Genomic DNA, 17,114 nt, shown 5'->3' on the forward strand with positions numbered 1-17,114 from the left:
CAAGAGTATGCAGGCAGTACCTGCAGGATGAAGGAATTGAAACAACTGAATGGCCTTTACGATCCCCTGACTTAAACCCAATAGAACATCTGTGGGACATTATGTTTCGGTCCATTAGGTGGCGCTAGGTTGCTCCTCAGACTGTACAAGAGCTCAGGGATGCCCTCACACAGATCTGGGAGGAAATGCCACAAGACACCATCCGTTGTCTCATTAGGAGCATGCCCCGACGTTGTCAAGCATGCACACAAGCTCGTGGGGGCCACGCAAGATACTGAAAAGCAATTTTGAGTTGGAGAAATTAAGTTTTTGAAATAAAGGACTAGCCTGCCACATCTTCATTTCACTCGGATTTTAGGGTGTCTACACAATTGAGCCCTCTGTAGGCTGATAACTTTTATTTCCATTAAAAGACTTGGCATCCTTTTGTTCCTAAGACATTGCCCTGTCGTTATTTGTATAGATATCCAACCTCATATTGAGATATGATGTATCTAATGTGTTTCTTTAAAGTGTTCCTTTAATTTTTGTGAGCAGTGTATAAATAAAGCATTAAGCTATCCTGAAACGAGCCACTAGGGTTGTTTGGACCTACTTTTGCATCAACGTCTAGATCCAGTCCTGTCTCTAATCTATACAAATGTTGATCATCTCAACTATTCTCCAGTTTATTGAACATGCTCTTTTATTCTTCCTCAGACATTCTCCTGGACATGCCTATTTTGACCCCAATGACTTCCTAGAGGGCATTCAACAGGACATTGAGCGTGAGGGGCTGGAATATGAGGTAAAACATCACCTATGTCTGGATTTACCCACTGGTTTCTCAATAAAAAAGATGAGTAAAGCTAGCGTCATCCTGCTTTCTCCACGCCGGCGGCGTGACGGATCATGATGGATCCTGGAGCCCTCACCCTGGTGGAGGGTGACATCTAAATCAAAGCCCAGACTTTATTAGGGCTGAATGTTTTTTTATATTATTATGTTTTAGTGACAGGAATTAATAAGTGTTCCTCTTTGGTTACACGGCGAAGGAGAGGTCTGGTGGGTAATTAGATGGAGCAGATAACAGAGCTACAGTGATGGATCTGATGATGCTAACAATGGCTGGATGATGCTGTGGTCTAACTGCTGTTGTTCACCTTCACTGACCTCCAACAACCCCACCACCCCCTCTTATTAAACCTCCATCACCTGCCGTCTGGTACTAATACTGTCTATTGAGCTGAGATCAAAGCAGCTAAGGATGAATAAACTGACCTTAGAGTCGTGGTATTTTGGATTAAAGAATACGTGAATCGTTATGTCAGGTGCGTTCAGAGCCCGGCCAGCGGGCCGTTAGCGGCCCTCAGAATGATTTAGTGCAGGCTGGAATTCTGGAAAAGTAGATTTTTACGCTGTTGTTGCAAATAGACACTTCCAAAGATAAATTCTTACTAAAACCCTCCAGCTTTATGGGGTTAACCCTTGCAGCTGCCCTCAGACCAGCGTCGCTCGTAACTATCTGTATCTGTAAGATTACAGGTGTTGACAAAGTGAAAAACGGCTCTCTGGCCGTCTGCGGGCCACAGCATCATTTCTCATGCTGTCATCGGGCCTCCGAGGAAAGCCGATGGCCTCCCTGCGTCCAGCTGAAAGATTCATTACAGTGATTGATGGGTCGCTGTTGCTCTCTTGGTCCCATTTCTCAGACAATACCTTCACTTTGTCTAGAATCACAAATTTACCAACTCACTGCTATTTTCTGCTTCACATTTATACTAATATGAATATTTCCTTGTGTCTCACCAGGAGGTGGATCTGTACCGAGCCAACGTCCAGGACAAACTCGGCCTGACCATCTGTTACAGGACGGATGATGAAGACGAGGCTGGGATCTACATTAGTGAGGTAAATCGGTTCTAACGCTGGGAAAACAAGAACAAATGATTCCACCAGCAGGGACGATGTTCACACTCATCGTTTACCTCTTCACCTCAGATTGAGCCCAACAGCATCGCTGCAAAGGATGGCCGAATCAGAGAAGGAGATAAAATCATACAGGTGAGAGCATCTGTGCTTCAGTCTGGGCTGCTGCACAAACAGAAAACAACTGTTACAGTGTTGGAGGGAGAAGAAAAAACAACCCAGATGTATAGATTCTTCTTTTTCTGTGTTCATTAAGATAAATGGTGTTGAGATCCAAAATCGGGAGGACGCTGTGGTGCTTCTGACCAGTGAGGGCAACCAGAACATCTCTCTGTTGGTGGCCAGACCAGAGATCCAGGCAAGTAGCATGCTGTGTGTTTGAGTTTAGCAGGAGCTAATGGAAGCTAATACCGTGGAATATAACTTATTCTGGGAAGGGCGTGGTTTTTCAGGCAATTTTGTGTTCTTATGCCAACAAATAGAACAGAATAGCAGAGAAAAGCTTCCTCTGCCTTTTATCCATCCATCCATCCATTTTCAGCCACTTATCCGGGGTCGGCTCACAGGGGCACCAGCCTAAGCAGGAGGTCCAGACTTCCCTCTCCCCAGCCACTTGGGCCAGCTCCTCCAGAGGAATTCTAAGGTGTTCCCTGGCCAGCTGAGAAACATAGTCCTTCCAGCATGTCCTGGGTCTACCTTTATGTCTTCTCCCAGTTGGACATGCCCAGAAAACCTAACCTCAACTGGCTCCTCTCGATGTGGAGGAGCAGTGGGTCTACTCTGAGCCCCTCCTGGATGACCAAGCTCCTCACCCTATCTCTAAGGGAGAGCCCAGCCGCTCTGCGGAGTAAACCCATTTCAGCCGCTTGTACCCATGATCTCATTGTTTCGGTCACTACCCAAAGCTTGTGACCATAGGTGTGGGTAGGAGTGTAGATCAACCAGTAAATGTCTTCTGGTTCAGCTCTCTCTTCACCACGACAGAGCAGTACAACACCCGCATCACTGCAGATGCAGCACCAAGCCACCTGTTGATCTAACGCTCCATCTTTCCTCCACTTGAGGCAGGACCTCCTCCCTGACCCGGAGAAGGCATTCTACCCTTTTCCAACTCAAGACCATGTCTTCTATTTATTTATGATGGTTTCATTTATTCTAATGAGGCGTTTTTCTTCAGCTGGACGACAGCTGGATGGACGATGACAGGAACGACTTCCTGGATGATCTCCACATGGACATGCTGGAGCAGCAGCACCATCAGGCTATGCAGTTCACAGCCAGCATGCTGGAGCAGGTACACACACACACACACACAGAGAGTGTATTGAGCTTTAAGTGTCACAGGATTTCTCTTAGTTTTATTGATCTTCAGGACTATCTTCAGTGGCCGGTTTGCTGTTCTGGGGCATTCTGGTGTGTTACCACAATGCCAGTGACCTCAGAGGTCATTGGTGCGGTCTCTTTTAGAAGAAATCTGAAGTACAACACTTTTAAAACTCCTGAATTTCTTTCCGAGAGTCAACATTCCTGCTAGTTGACATGAATTCAGACATCACCATGACAAGAAAAAGGTTGAGAAGTAATCAATGTTTACAAGAGCTGAGCCAATATCTCACTGGGCTGAGACTAGTGGTGACCAGATGGCGCCAGGTGCCGATCCTTCCTTGGAATCACACTGAATTAACACTTCTGAAGTTTTATACCTATGGTGGAGTCATGTGGGGCGTACGAAGTAAACACATAAACAATTGTCTGTCGTACAAATTTTCTGGTTGCAACTTAACCCTCATTCTACCGACATTTAAGTCTCTAAACCTCCAGAGTTGCCTCACACCTCCTGTATTTTTTTGGTTTGTGGAAACCACCCTATGCCCCCGATGACTCTGCAACTATTTTGAGAAAATTTGTTTACCATAATTTTACAGTGTTTTTAAAACTCGTGACAACAGAACAACATTCTATGAATGAATGAATTTTATTCAGTCAGCATCATCAAAAGTAATTCATGTAAACAGAAACATATCCTACATATAGATACATATATGCCCTTACCTCCACAAACATATGAATGTATGTATACACTTGTATATGGTATCTGCTGTAGTATCTACTCATTTCACCTACAATTGCATTAACTGTTGAACATTTCATGACTGAACATGTTTAGGCAGAAGCGTTGCCTAACCTACTTACTACACATCCACCAACTTTGAATTAATACTCTTCAAAACTATTTTTACTGATAAGTACTTTAAAAACTGAAAGTGTAGTTTCTCATTTAAATTCTATTTTAGCCTCATTCCAGAATGTTACTCCCATTATAGAGATACATCTCCTTTTAATACCTTTCTTGGCTTTCTGTACAATAAACATACAGACACCTCTAAATCATTTTTACTCTCCCTCCTTGCAAAATACATTTGTACTTTCTCAGGGAGAGACATTAATTTTGCTCTAAACATAATTTGCATAATTGTATAATAGTATAGAGCCTCTGTTTTCATAATCTGTGATTTTAAAAACATCAGAATGAGCATAATAAATACTCTTATTTATAATTCTAATAGCTTTTTTGTATAGTTTTTATTTTATTCATGTGTATTTTAAAGGTTGAACCCCATATTTCTATACAGTATGACATGTCAGGTTTAATTAGTGAGTTGTAAATAAAACGTAAAGTCTTGGAGTTTAACACTTTATTCAACAGTCCCACAGATTTTGTTATTTTTCCTTTAATATAAATTAAATGATGTTTCTAAGATGAATTAGAGTCAATCAAAACACCAACAAATTTTGTTTTAGACACTTTCAATTTCAATATTTGAACGTGTTCATTTGTCAAGGATTTTTTGCACCTGTTAAGTTCCCTGAATCTCTCACAGTGGGTTCAGGGTTCTTCACATGTGAAGGGACACACTCTTGACCTAGTTCTTTCCTCTGGTCTTCAGTCCATCAATGTGGGCACGTTGAGGCCTGTTTTCTCAGACCACTCTCCGATTTTATGTAATTTTAGTGTTCCATCTCGGCAGATCCCAGCTTCTCTTCCTGAGAGGAGCAGTCGTGCCATAAATCCGGCTAAGGCCGGGGACACACCGGACGCCGAAGCGCCGTGAAGCACCGGGAGGCGAAGCACTCACAAAATTTGGCCGCTGCTCCTCAGTTCAGACCAGACGCTTGTTTCTCCGCTCCGGTCGAAGCGCGCCTCGTAGTTTTTCTTTTAACCACTTGATGTCCTCCATTTCCTCTCTGTCTTTTCTCTGCTCTTTTCCTTGGTACCCCCCTCCCCCTTGCTGTTTGTGTGTGTGTTTATACCTGTGTGTGTGAACCTATGGTGTGAACCAGTTGTTAATAGCTGGCCTACGACTTTCTGCCTCTCTGTCCTGTTTGCTCCGGTTGAAAGACACCCAAAACCACAACCCCTTCACGTGGTCACACACAAGTTCGCTGTGTGTGTGTGTGTGTGTTTGAGTGGTTTTTATGCAGTGTCTGTTTACGAACACATTTGACTATCGCGGAATTGTTTTTTGAAACAATTGCTTTATTTTGTTAAATTTACCGGCCTGCCTCTTATCTCTAGGTTTGACTTCCTGCGAGAATTGACGCGGTTCACCTGCAGCTCGCGAAAAAAATAGAGCAGACACCGAAACGATCGCTGTATGGTGCGGGCTGGGCGCGCAGCGCTTCGGTGGCCCATATGGTCTATAGAACAGGATAACAAGGGCACCGAATGAAGGCAGTCCCAATTTCGCAGCGCTTCGGCGGCCGGTGTATCTCCGGCCTAAGGTGGCAAGATTCAGTGAGGGCTTTTATCTAGCAGGACAGGATCTTTTCTTAGCCCAGCTCCCCGTTGAAGAGTTTATTACTCGTTTTGATATGTTATGCACATCTGTTTTGGATGACGTTGCTCCCTTTAAGATTTGGAAAGGAGGGCATAGGGCAGAGCCGTGGATGTCTGATGAGACCCAGGCCTCCAGGCAGGCCTGCAGGAGAGCTGAGCGAAAGTGGAAGCAAGACAAACTTTTTCTGTCCTATGAAATTTATAAAAAGTCACTTTTGATTACCAGGAAGTGATACGACAGGCAAGGATCAGATAGTATGCCAACATTGTGGAATCAAATTCTCATGACCCAAGCACCCTCTTTAAGGTGATTGATTCAGTACTGGAAATTGCAACTTCTGATTCCGGGTCCACGGCTGCGATGGCCGGGACATGTGAAGATTTCCTTCACTACTTTGTGGACAAGATAGTGATATTCGGGCTGCTATTGTAGGCCACACTCCTGTTTTCGTGGCACCTATGCTACTTGGGGCAAACCTGCCAGCCTTTCAAACTATATCTATGACAGAGTTAGAGGAACTCATTTCTTAGCAAAAACCCTCTGCTTCCCCTTATTATGCTCTTCCCCCAAGGATGCTTAAGGAGGCTTTTTCTGTTCTGGCCCCATATATACTGGTTATCTTAAAAACCAGGCTGGCCTCTTGTGTGGTCCTCCTTACTTTTAAGAGGGCTGTTGTACGACCGCTGTTGAAAAAGAAGGGGATGGAGCAGGGCCGGATTGTCATTGCAGGATCCCCTGGGCACAATGTAGATCCACCCCCCCCCCCTCCTCTTGACTCCTGTCTCCTTCCTCCTCTTGTCTCCTGTTTTCTTCTTCCTCTTGTCTCCTGTTTCCTTCCTCCTCTTGTCTCCTATCTCCTTCCTCCTCCTGTCTCTTGTCTCCTTCCTCCTCTTGACTTCCATCTCCTTCCTCCTCTTTTCTCCTGTCTCCTCTTGTCTCCTGTTGCCTTCCTCCTATTGTCTCCTGTCTCCTTTCTCCTCTTGTCTCCTGTCTCTTTCCTCCTCTTGTCTCATGTCTCCTTCCTCATCTTGTCTCCTGTCTCCTTCCTCCACATCTCCTGTCTCCTTCCTCCTCTTGTCTCCTGTCTCCTTCCTCCTCTTGTCTCCTGTCTCCTTCCTCCTCTCATCTCCTGTCTCCTTCCTCCTCTCGTCTCCTGCCTCCTTCCTCCTCTTGTCTCCTGTCTCCTTCCTCCTCTCGTCTCCTGTCTCCTTCCTCATCTTGTCTCATGTCTCCTTCCTCATCTTGTCTCCTGTCTCCTTCCTCCACATCTCCTGTCTCCTTCCTCCTCTTGTCTCCTGTCTCCTTCCTCCTCTTGTCTCCTGTCTCCTTCCTCATCTTGTCTCCTGTCTCCTTCCTCCACATCTCCTGTCTCCTTCCTCCTCTTGTCTCCTGTCTCCTTCCTCCTCTTGTCTCCTGTCTCCTTCCTCCTCTCATCTCCTGTCTCCTTCCTCCTCTCGTCTCCTGCCTCCTTCCTCCTCTCGTCTCCTGTCTCCTTCCTCCTCTCGTCTCCTGTCTCCTTCCTCCTCTTGTCTCCTGTCTCTTTCCTCCTCTTGTCTCATGTCTCCTTCCTCATCTTGTCTCCTGTCTCCTTCCTCCACATCTCCTGTCTCCTTCCTCCTCTTGTCTCCTGTCTCCTTCCTCCTCTTGTCTCCTGTCTCCTTCCTCCTCTCATCTCCTGTCTCCTTCCTCCTCTCGTCTCCTGCCTCCTTCCTCCTCTCGTCTCCTGTCTCCTTCCTCCTCTCGTCTCCTGTCTCCTTCCTCCTCTCGTCTCCTGTCTCCTTCCTCTTCTCGTCTCCTGTCTCCTTCCTCCTCTCGTCTCCTGTCTCCTTCCTCATCTCGTCTCCTGTCTCCTTCCTCCTCTTGACTTCTGTCTCCTTCCTCCTCTTGTCTCCTGTCTCCTTCCTCTTCTCGTCTCCTGTCTCCTTCCTCCTCTTGTCTCCTGTCTCCTTCCTCCTCTTGACTCCTGGCTTCTTCCTACTCTTTTTGTCTCCTTTTGTGGGTCCACTCTCTTGCCTTCAGAAAAAACTGCTTTCTGGCCTTTCTATTAGTAAATTCATTTACAGTGTCATCAAAGTCCAGATTCCTGACAAGCTGAAATTCAATAGCCATCAGTGACAGTGCACTGAGGCGCTATTGAGTTTGTGTTGTTCTCAGTTATTTTTTATTCTTGCCATTTGTGCAAATGATCGTTCCCCTTCACAATTTGTAACTGGTAGAGTTAGAAAAATCAGCAGGGCCACAAACACATTAGGGAAGATGGACTAAAGACTATTTTTTAGCCCGAAAAAGATCCTGGTTCTACTTATATTACATTATCTATGAGGACTCTCTGGAGATTATTTAGAGCTAAGAAGCGCAGAGCTCTGATCGTTGATGCGCTCCAGACAGATGCGTCCTGAGCACGGCCACAGTAACATTCTCAAAGTGTCACCACCTCAAAAACAAATTTAACACAAGACCATTTATGTCGGCTCATATCCTTTTATGTTTTCTGTCTTTTATTTGCGTCTGATGCGTTTCGCTGCTGCGGAGCGGAGCGCATCACCTGTTTCGTCCTCCGATAAATTCACCTCACTGGTGCAGTCTGTGCGCGGAGCACACTCGTCTATTTTTGCGGTCGGTAGATCTTTTTGAACTGCAGTTCAAAGGTAATTCATGAGGTGAATATATATGAAGCCAGGTAGCAGTTTTTCTTTAGGATTGAGAGGAGATGCAGGAAGATAATAAACAGACACAGGACAGAAAAATAGTCAAATGAAAACAAGTTATTTTTTTGTACCTGGTGGTTGCAACAAACAGACACAATTGAAGTTAATCAGAAGTGAGGAACAGAAAATGAAATGATTCTTTCAATGTTTAGATCAGCAGGAACTCTGAGAGGCTGCAGGCACATCAGAGCGTTTGAGGCTGCTGCACAGAGGCAGGGGACTGGAGCAGGGGAACAGTTAAGAAGCAGAAACTACCATTGTTAATAGAGATGTGTGTTAACTTAGAAAATGTGGGCACAATTTTAATTACTTGTCAATTTTTTTCTCCAACGTTAAGATTGCTGCACACACACAAAAAAAAGACTACTGCTCATGTTGCCCCCCTTGTGGCTGTGGGCCCCTGGTCCTGTGCCCAGTTTGCCCATATTATAATCCGGCCTTGGGATGGAGGAAACTGTGTTAGCCAATTACAGACCTATCTCACATCCACCTTACTTATCTAAGCTGCTTGAGAGGGTTGTATATTTACAGTTGGTTGCATTTTTAGACACTCATTAACTCTGGGAGATCTTTCAGTCAGGGTTCAGAGCAAGTCACAGTACCGAGACTGCACTTTTAATGGTTCTTAATGATGTATTTTTAGTATGTGGGGGAAGGCTGTCATTCTTTTTATGTTAGATCTCTCTGCGACCTTTGTCACTGTTGATCATGACATACTTTTGGATCGGCTACAACACTGGGCAGGAATTACCAGTGCAGCCCCACAATGGCTACGCTCCTACTTATCCGACAGGAGTTTTTGTGTCAGTGTTGGTGAAACCTCCTCGACCTGGGCGGGACTCAAGTGGGGTGTGCCGCAGAGGTCTGTACTGGGTCCGCTTCTTTTTTCCATCTATCTAATACCACTGGAGAATCTTCTTTGGCGGTTTGGCATGCGTTTTCATTTTTATGCTGACGATTGTCAGATCTAACTCCCCCTTCAGCGGGGGGTCGATGGATCAATATCAAAGCTTGTAGATGCCTTAGAGGATGTGCGCTCCTTGATGGCTACAAAGTTTTTACATCTGAATGATGCTAAGACTGAAGTAATTGTACTTAGCCCTGGCATGTCCACACACCCATCCGATGCTGTGAATCTGGGCCCTTTACATCTAATGTGAAGATCACAATCCGAAATTTGGGAGTACAACTGGACTCAGCCCTTAAATTCGACGCCCAAATCAAGCAGGTTGTGCAATCATGTTTTTTTTATTTACGCCGACTAGCCAGAATTAAGCCCCTGCTGTCCAGAGTACATCTATAGACTGTCACACATGCTTTTATTCTTTCAAGGCTCGACTACTGCAATGCATTGTATGCCGGCCTCAGTCAGGGTGCGATAGCATGCTTGCAGTTAGTACAAAACTCAGCCGCTAGGTTTGTGACAGGCACTAGGCGCAGGGAGCATATCACCCCTGTGTTGGCATCCCTTCATTGGCTGCCTGTGCAATACAGGGGAAAATTTAAGGTCTTTGTACTGGCATACAAGGCCTTACAAGGAATGGCTCCAGCATATCTTGGCAACTTTTTGCATAGACATGCCCCCTCGTGGGCCCTTTGCTCAGCCGGCAGGGAGCTGTTGATGGTTCCGTGCACCCAACACATTCTCACACCCAAAGCGTCAAAATATGACGCGTGTGACCAAGCCTCAATATATGACGATTCAGGATGCCCCTGTGCATCAGGAGAGGGCGATCAGGGACACGCAGCGACACGTGGCACCACTAGCGTCTGTATTTGACGCCCGCGGTCCAACGGACATTATTACATGATCTAACCTTCTCCTCACCCCAATCCTAAACTTAACTCAGTAACTTTGCTGAGTTAAGGTTAGAATGGGGGTGAGGGGAAGGTTAGGTAGTTCACAAGTCGCTCTAATGTCCGTCTCACCGCGGGCGTCGGACACTGACGCTCTGGGACAGTGCGTCCTCAATGCGTCCTCTCCTGACACACTGGGGCATGGCATCCCGAATTGTCATATTGAGGCTTGGTCACACGCGTCATATTTTGACGCTTTGGGTGTGAGAATGTGTTGGTGCACCAAGTGCAGGTCACGGGGGACCGTGCGTTCTTGGTGTTGGCACCTGCACTTTGGAACCAGTTGCCTTTGGTGGAGCGTCAGTCACCCTCATTGGGGGTTTTTAAGACTTGCCTTAAGACCCATTTTTTTGTCAAGGTATTCCAGGATTAGCAGTTCTTACCTGGTTTCGTAGCCCCGGCCTCTTAATCTTTTTCAGGATTTTAGTTTTTGTTTTTACTCTTCTCTCTTAATTGTTTTTTTTATGTTGGTTTTATGATTGCTACATTTTATTGTGGTGGTTTTATGCTTTTATTGTGTTGTGTTCAGCACCTTGGGCATCTGCACTGGTCTCAGAAGGGGCTTTATAAATAAATAAATGAAATGAAATGAAATTTATAGTCCCCATTTTTTACATTTTTAATTCCAAATACCATTTTTTTAATTCAGTGATAATGTATTCACGTCAAACCAAGATTTGAGGACATTTAACCCTTTTTCAGTCATTTTAACCTTCCAACTGTCTTTATGGGTGACCCTGCGAGGAAAGTTGACCATGAGCAGGATTGATGGTTTATCCCTTGAGGGCCATGTGGCAGGGGTGAAGTGGTGCTCACTCCTCACCCCTGCCACGTGGACCCAAGGGATAAATGATAAATGACCCGCACTTGTATAGCGCCTCTCAGAGTAAGGACTCCAAAGCGCTTTACACTACAGTGTATCATTCATCCATTCACACACTCATTCACACACTGATGGTGATGAGCTACGATGTAGCCACAGCTGCCCTGGGGCGCACTGACAGAGGCGAGGCTGCCGAGCACAGGCGCCACCGGTCCCTCCGACCACCACCAGCAGGCAAGGGGGGTTAAGTGTCTTGTCCAAGGACACAACAGCAGAATTCTCTGTCCGGAGCCGGGATCGAACCTGCAACCTTACGATTACTGGACAACCTGCTCAACCTGTTGAGCTACTGCTGCCCAAACCATCAACCCTGCTCAATGGTCAACTTTCCTCGTGGGGTCACACCCGTTAGGACAGTGGGAGGGTTAAAGGATTTTTTACATCTACTAAATTTGTATTGTCTGCAAACATTATAAATTAGAAAACTTCTGTGGTGTTTGCGTATGTCATTTATATAAAATAAATAGTTTTGGACCTATTACAGACCCCTGGGGAACTCCACATCTCATTCATGGGTTCACCACATTGTTGATGTTGGTGGTCGTACTCATGGCCCTGCACTTGAGCCGTCTCTCAGCAGCACCTGATGAAACACCTGAGACAGCAGTATTTGAGGGGGTACTAGAACTGGAACTGAAATGACAGATTGGAGCTCCCCCTGAGCCCACCTACAGGACAACGTAACCTGCATCCACCTCGGCTGAAGACCACTTGGAAACAACTACAACAAGACACAGTGAAGAAGAGACGCTGAAAAAGGATCAACTACCTCAAGCACCTGCACCCAAATCTCCAGACTGGTTTCACGGTCAAAGACCTGTAGGACCTTTTCGTGGACAAGATCAGCTCCCTGACAATTGGACAACCACCTCGACACGCCACGGAAGGACCCTGAGGTCTTCCTACTGAGAATTTGAACTTTGCACTTCATGTTCCGAACTACCTTACTACGCTCCGGACCTGGACTTCAAGATACTTATCAGCGTAAGACTGAAACCATCCTGATCAATGGAAGAGGACTCTGACTTTAAAACCAATTCTCCAACCAAGACTCCCAGTCTACGGACAAGCACTTTGATGAAGAACGCCTGGATTGCCTCAGCTCTGCCATAGTTAAAGCTGCGTAAATTAATATTACACCTTCATTTTTCCTCCTTCACTGAAAGATTCGTCTGCACCTAGGAGCTTTGATTTAAATTCACCTGATGTTTCAATACACCGAACTGATGTTTTCTGTGTATTATATGGTTTTGCTGACCCTTCCCAATCTCCCTACAGGAACTGCCATAAGTCGTGGAATTGTGCATCACAGTAAATTTGTTTCAGTATGTATGGAATAGTTTTTTAAGTTTGTAATTGTGTTGATTTAGCTGAATCTGTTTTCTATCTCTGTGAACTGCTGTAAGATGTTATTGTCAGTTGTGTTTGCCTTATTTGTGTTTATTAATTTATTTGTACTCATTATTTTTCATTGGAATCATCAATATTATTATATTTGTTCTTCTTTTTTGCTGTTTTTGTATTGAGCTTTGAATGGAATTATTCTTTGGACAAGTCAGCAGGATTAAGATTACAATCCGCAATAGACATATGATTTCAGCACCTTATGCTGTGTTGCCTTTTCGAGTTGATTCTGAACCTTTTATATCTGATTGTGGTGTTTGTTACTTAACTTATTATTTTTCTTGTTTTGATGCTTATCATTTTTGTTTTAAGTTTGATTTGTAACCTGTTGGCCCTTATGACTACTGAGATGATCACCTTTCCTGGTGTACCCCTCTTCTATTATTTGATTTTTGTGATTGATGTAGCTTTCATAGTTAGTGGTGACAAGTAATGGATGTGGATGAAATTCCTTATTATTTTACTTCTTTTTATTTTTCCTTATTTGGTTTTGTTTTGTTTTGTTGCTTCCTTCTGTTGGATTATCCTATTCGGATAAACAGGAGGGAATGTTATGGAAAAATCTGTTTATTAATTCCTGATCATGGACTCAATCAACTGGATGTAATGTATTGCTCTCTGCATGCTCACTTACTCATACACACACACATTGACTCTCGCTCTACCTCTTATCTCTCCCTATAAATAAACGTTGTGAACAGATGTTCGAGGCATTTGCTTCGGCATTTTGCCACAGTTATAACTGTTTGACTTGTCTGCTCATTGTCTCCTTCTCTCTTCACTATAGGAAATGGGTTATTGATAAACATTTTGATAAAATCCATGACACCTGTAAATCCAAATTATCTTTCATTTTTACACGCTGTTGTCTGTCTTTTAAGTAACTCTCTATCCATGACTTTGCTATACCTCGTAGTCAATAATTCTCCATCTTCTTCGAAAGTCTCCTGTGGTCAATGATATCAAAAGCCTTCTTTAAATCTAGAATACCGATAGCGAATTTTTTATTTCCACTGGCTTGCGCTATTTCCTCTACCATCTGCATTATTGCACATGTAGTGGTTCTGTTTTCTCTAAAACCACAATGACCATCATTCAATATTTTATTTTTAATGATATATATCCAGCTGCTTCACAAATAATTTCTCTAGTATTTTTGAAAACTGTGCTATAATTGATACTGGTCTGTATTTTTCTATAGAATGTTTATCCCCCTTTTTTAAATATTGGGATTTTTTTATTTGTTTATTTATTTATTTTGGTCATTTAAAAGGAAAAGAAAGAACACAGTAATACAGAATCTCAATTATAGTAACTAACAAGGTGTAGGCTGAAGCCTTTATGCCTACCCTATTTACTCAATCACATTACTTCTCAAGAGAAAAGAAATGACAATAATAAGATGAAAGTAATGTAATAATAAAAATGAGAGTGAGATAAAAAATATAAATAATTTAAATATATTGAGCAACAACAACCATAATTCAGCGAGAGGAAAAATACCCAGAACTAAAGACAACTATACAAAACTACCAGTAATCTTAATAAGTCAATGTATGATAATGATCAAAACAGAGATTTAAATACTATAACTTGTGCAAGAACATTACATTTTCATTCACATCTATCAGATACACTAGCTCACATACGGTCATTATGGTAGTATGACATCATCTTCTTGACGTACATTTTCTTAAATGACTTAACAGTTTTACATGCCCTGATTCCAGTGTCCAAGGTATTCCATAATCTGACTCCTACTGTTGTGCAACTCTGACTTCTAACATTTTGTTGGCTCAATAGTTTTAGGAAAAGAACCTATTTATAATGATAGGTTATATACATTACGGTCTTGCAACAGAAAAAATAACCTCTTTTATAATTTCTAGATCAATTTCATGTATATCTAGATTTTTTGTTTTGAAGTTTTCTTACTATATTTACGACATCATTTTCACATATCTCATGTAGAAACATTGAATTGATTTTACTGTTTATCATATTATTAAATGTAGCTGTATTACTAATGCCAAGAACCTGAGAACCGTCACTAATGTTTTCAGACATTTTACAAACACCATTGTCAGTCTCATTTGGACATTAGAAATATGTGACTGAAAATAAGACACTGGTCTCAGACACAGCAGCAGATCCTCACCAGAGAAGCCGAGTGAAAAATGAACCCCGGTGCTGCAATGTTCCAAAGTTCAGACTTCATTATGATTGAGATGCTGATGTGTGTGTTTGATAACTCAAACAGAAAATAGCCACCAAACATGGCTCCTCAAGCTGCTGAATTATAGATTGGTCTTAGTTTCTGCTTTTAGTTTTCTGCTGAGCTTATTTGTTCTTGCTTAGAAGCTGGTATGACAAGAACATTCCAAGTTCAGATGAGTTTAATTTATCACTTTTGTCTTAACAGAAGAAGCACGAGGAGGACGGAGGTACCACAGACACCGCCACGTTGCTTTCCAACCACCATGAGAAGGACAGTGGGGTTGGACGCACAGACGAGAGCATACGCAACGACGAGAGCTCCGAGCAGGAGAACCTCGCCGATGATCAGACGACCACAGCCTCCAACACACTGGGCAGCTGCAGAAAGCTGACCTACAGCCAGGACACACTCGGCAGCACCGACCTGCCCTTCAGCAGCGAGTCCATCTCAGCAGACTACACCGACGCAGACTTCCTGGGCATCCCGGTGGACGAATGTGAACGCTTCAGAGAACTGCTGGAACTGAAGTGTCAGATGGGGATCAGTGGAGCTCAGGGTCTGTACAGCCATGGAGCCGGTGCGGAGGAAGGGGTGGACAAGGAGCTGGAGCTGCTTAACGAGGAGCTGCGCTGTATTGAGCTGGAGTGTCGCAACATCGTTCGAGCTCACAAGATGCAACAGCTGAGGGAGCAGTGCCGAGAGTCATGGATGCTCCACAATAGCGGCTTCCGCAACTACAACACCAGCATAGATGCTAGGCGCCATGAGCTTTCAGACATCACAGAGCTGCCTGAGAAGTCTGACAAGGACAGCTCCAGCGCATACAACACCGGAGAGAGCTGCCGTAGCACTCCTCTCACCCTGGAGTTGTCTCCAGATAACTCCCTCCGTCGAGGAGTGGAGAATGCAGGCCCAGGTGGACCATCCAGCAACTCTGTCGGCAAGATGCTGAAACCTCTCTTGTCCCCTGTCCAGGAGGCCAGTGTGCCCAGCAGGAGCAGAAGCTCCTCTAAGGACCCTGATGGAGCTCTGCAGTCCGAGAGCAGAGAGAGAAAGCTGGGAGAGCCAAGTAAGAACGGGCGCAGCTTTTCCCAACCCCGTTCTCCTTACAAGCATGCTCACATCCCCGCCCATGCCCAGCACTACCAAAGCTATATGCAGCTGATCCAACAGAAGTCAGCCGTGGAGTACGCCCAGAGCCAAATGAGCCTGGTCAGCATGTGCCGAGATCCCATCAGCCCCAGCGACCTGGAGCCCAAGATGGAGTGGAAAGTCAAGATCCGCAGCGACGGCACGAGATACATCACCAAGCGGCCCGTTCGGGACAAGCTGCTGAGGGAGCGCGCCATACGGATCCACGAGGAGCGCAGTGGCATGACCACAGACGATGACGCCATCAGCGAGCTGAAGATGGGCCGCTACTGGAGCAAGGAGGAGAGGAAGCAGCACGCGGTGCGTGCCAAGGAGCAGAAGCAGCGCCGTGAGTTCATGAAGCAGAGCCGGGCTGACTGTCTGAAGGACCAGCCCGGCACCGAGGACAAGAAAGAGCCTAACATCATTGAACTCAGCCATAAAAAAATGATGAAAAAGAGGAACAAGAAAATATTTGATAACTGGATGACCATCCAGGAACTGCTGACCCACGGTACCAAGTCACCGGATGGCACGAGGGTTTACAACTCCCTGCTGTCGGTGACCACGGTGTGAGCCGTGAGGAGTGGAGCCAGCTCCTTGACACACTTTCTGTGTAAATAAAGCGTTTTTGGACAAACCTTTTCCACGGCTCCATCAGAAGAGGACTCAACTTTGTATATTGATCCTTTTTAAAACCGTTTTCAGTCTTTTTTTTTTTTTTACCTTTTGAGCTTTTGAATAGTTTTGGAAACAACAAAAACACAACAGTTGACTTTATGGGAATGTTTGCGAGTGTGTAACGAACGTCTGCCAAACTTTAACAGCCAGCATTTACACTATTTACATTATTCTGTTTGTACTATATAAATATCTTTATATATGTGTGTATGTATCTCTTGTCAGTATTTTACAGTTACACATACTTTGTTTTTGTGTAAACAATGATTTTTTTCCCAGAAAGGCAGAGCACAACATATTTTGTAAACTGAAAAAGGCTAATTTTGTATGAAACGATCAGGTTTATTGTTGTAAATCCTCCTGAACGGTGCTGATCTCCCAAAGTTAAACACCACCAGCGATGTTTCGTCTGTTTTCCTGTGCAGCAATCATGGCGTGGTATCCCTGTGTATGTTTGAACATTCACAGAAAAATGTTCCGCACGC

General features: G+C 44.4%; 1 protein-coding gene across 5 annotated transcripts in view; it reads left to right on the forward strand.

Moving 5' to 3' along the window:
* pdzrn3b (PDZ domain containing RING finger 3b) overlaps nt 1-16,711 on the forward strand; it is a 188,603-nt gene extending 171,892 nt beyond the window's left edge. For all 5 annotated transcript variants that reach the window (XM_015959940.3, XM_054748449.2, XM_054748444.2 and 2 more), the window contains 6 exons: nt 700-787; nt 1,792-1,890; nt 1,981-2,043; nt 2,165-2,266; nt 3,086-3,202; nt 15,022-16,711. In XM_015959940.3, coding sequence (XP_015815426.3) covers nt 700-787; nt 1,792-1,890; nt 1,981-2,043; nt 2,165-2,266; nt 3,086-3,202; nt 15,022-16,524 — 1,972 coding nt within the window. In that variant the 3' untranslated portion in view covers nt 16,525-16,711. The remainder of the gene's footprint in view (nt 1-699; nt 788-1,791; nt 1,891-1,980; nt 2,044-2,164; nt 2,267-3,085; nt 3,203-15,021) is intronic.
* Nucleotides 16,712-17,114: the final 403 nt, after the last annotated feature.

Source organism: Nothobranchius furzeri, chromosome 3 (assembly GCF_043380555.1).
Source record: "Nothobranchius furzeri strain GRZ-AD chromosome 3, NfurGRZ-RIMD1, whole genome shotgun sequence".
Taxonomy (NCBI): domain Eukaryota; kingdom Metazoa; phylum Chordata; class Actinopteri; order Cyprinodontiformes; family Nothobranchiidae; genus Nothobranchius; species Nothobranchius furzeri.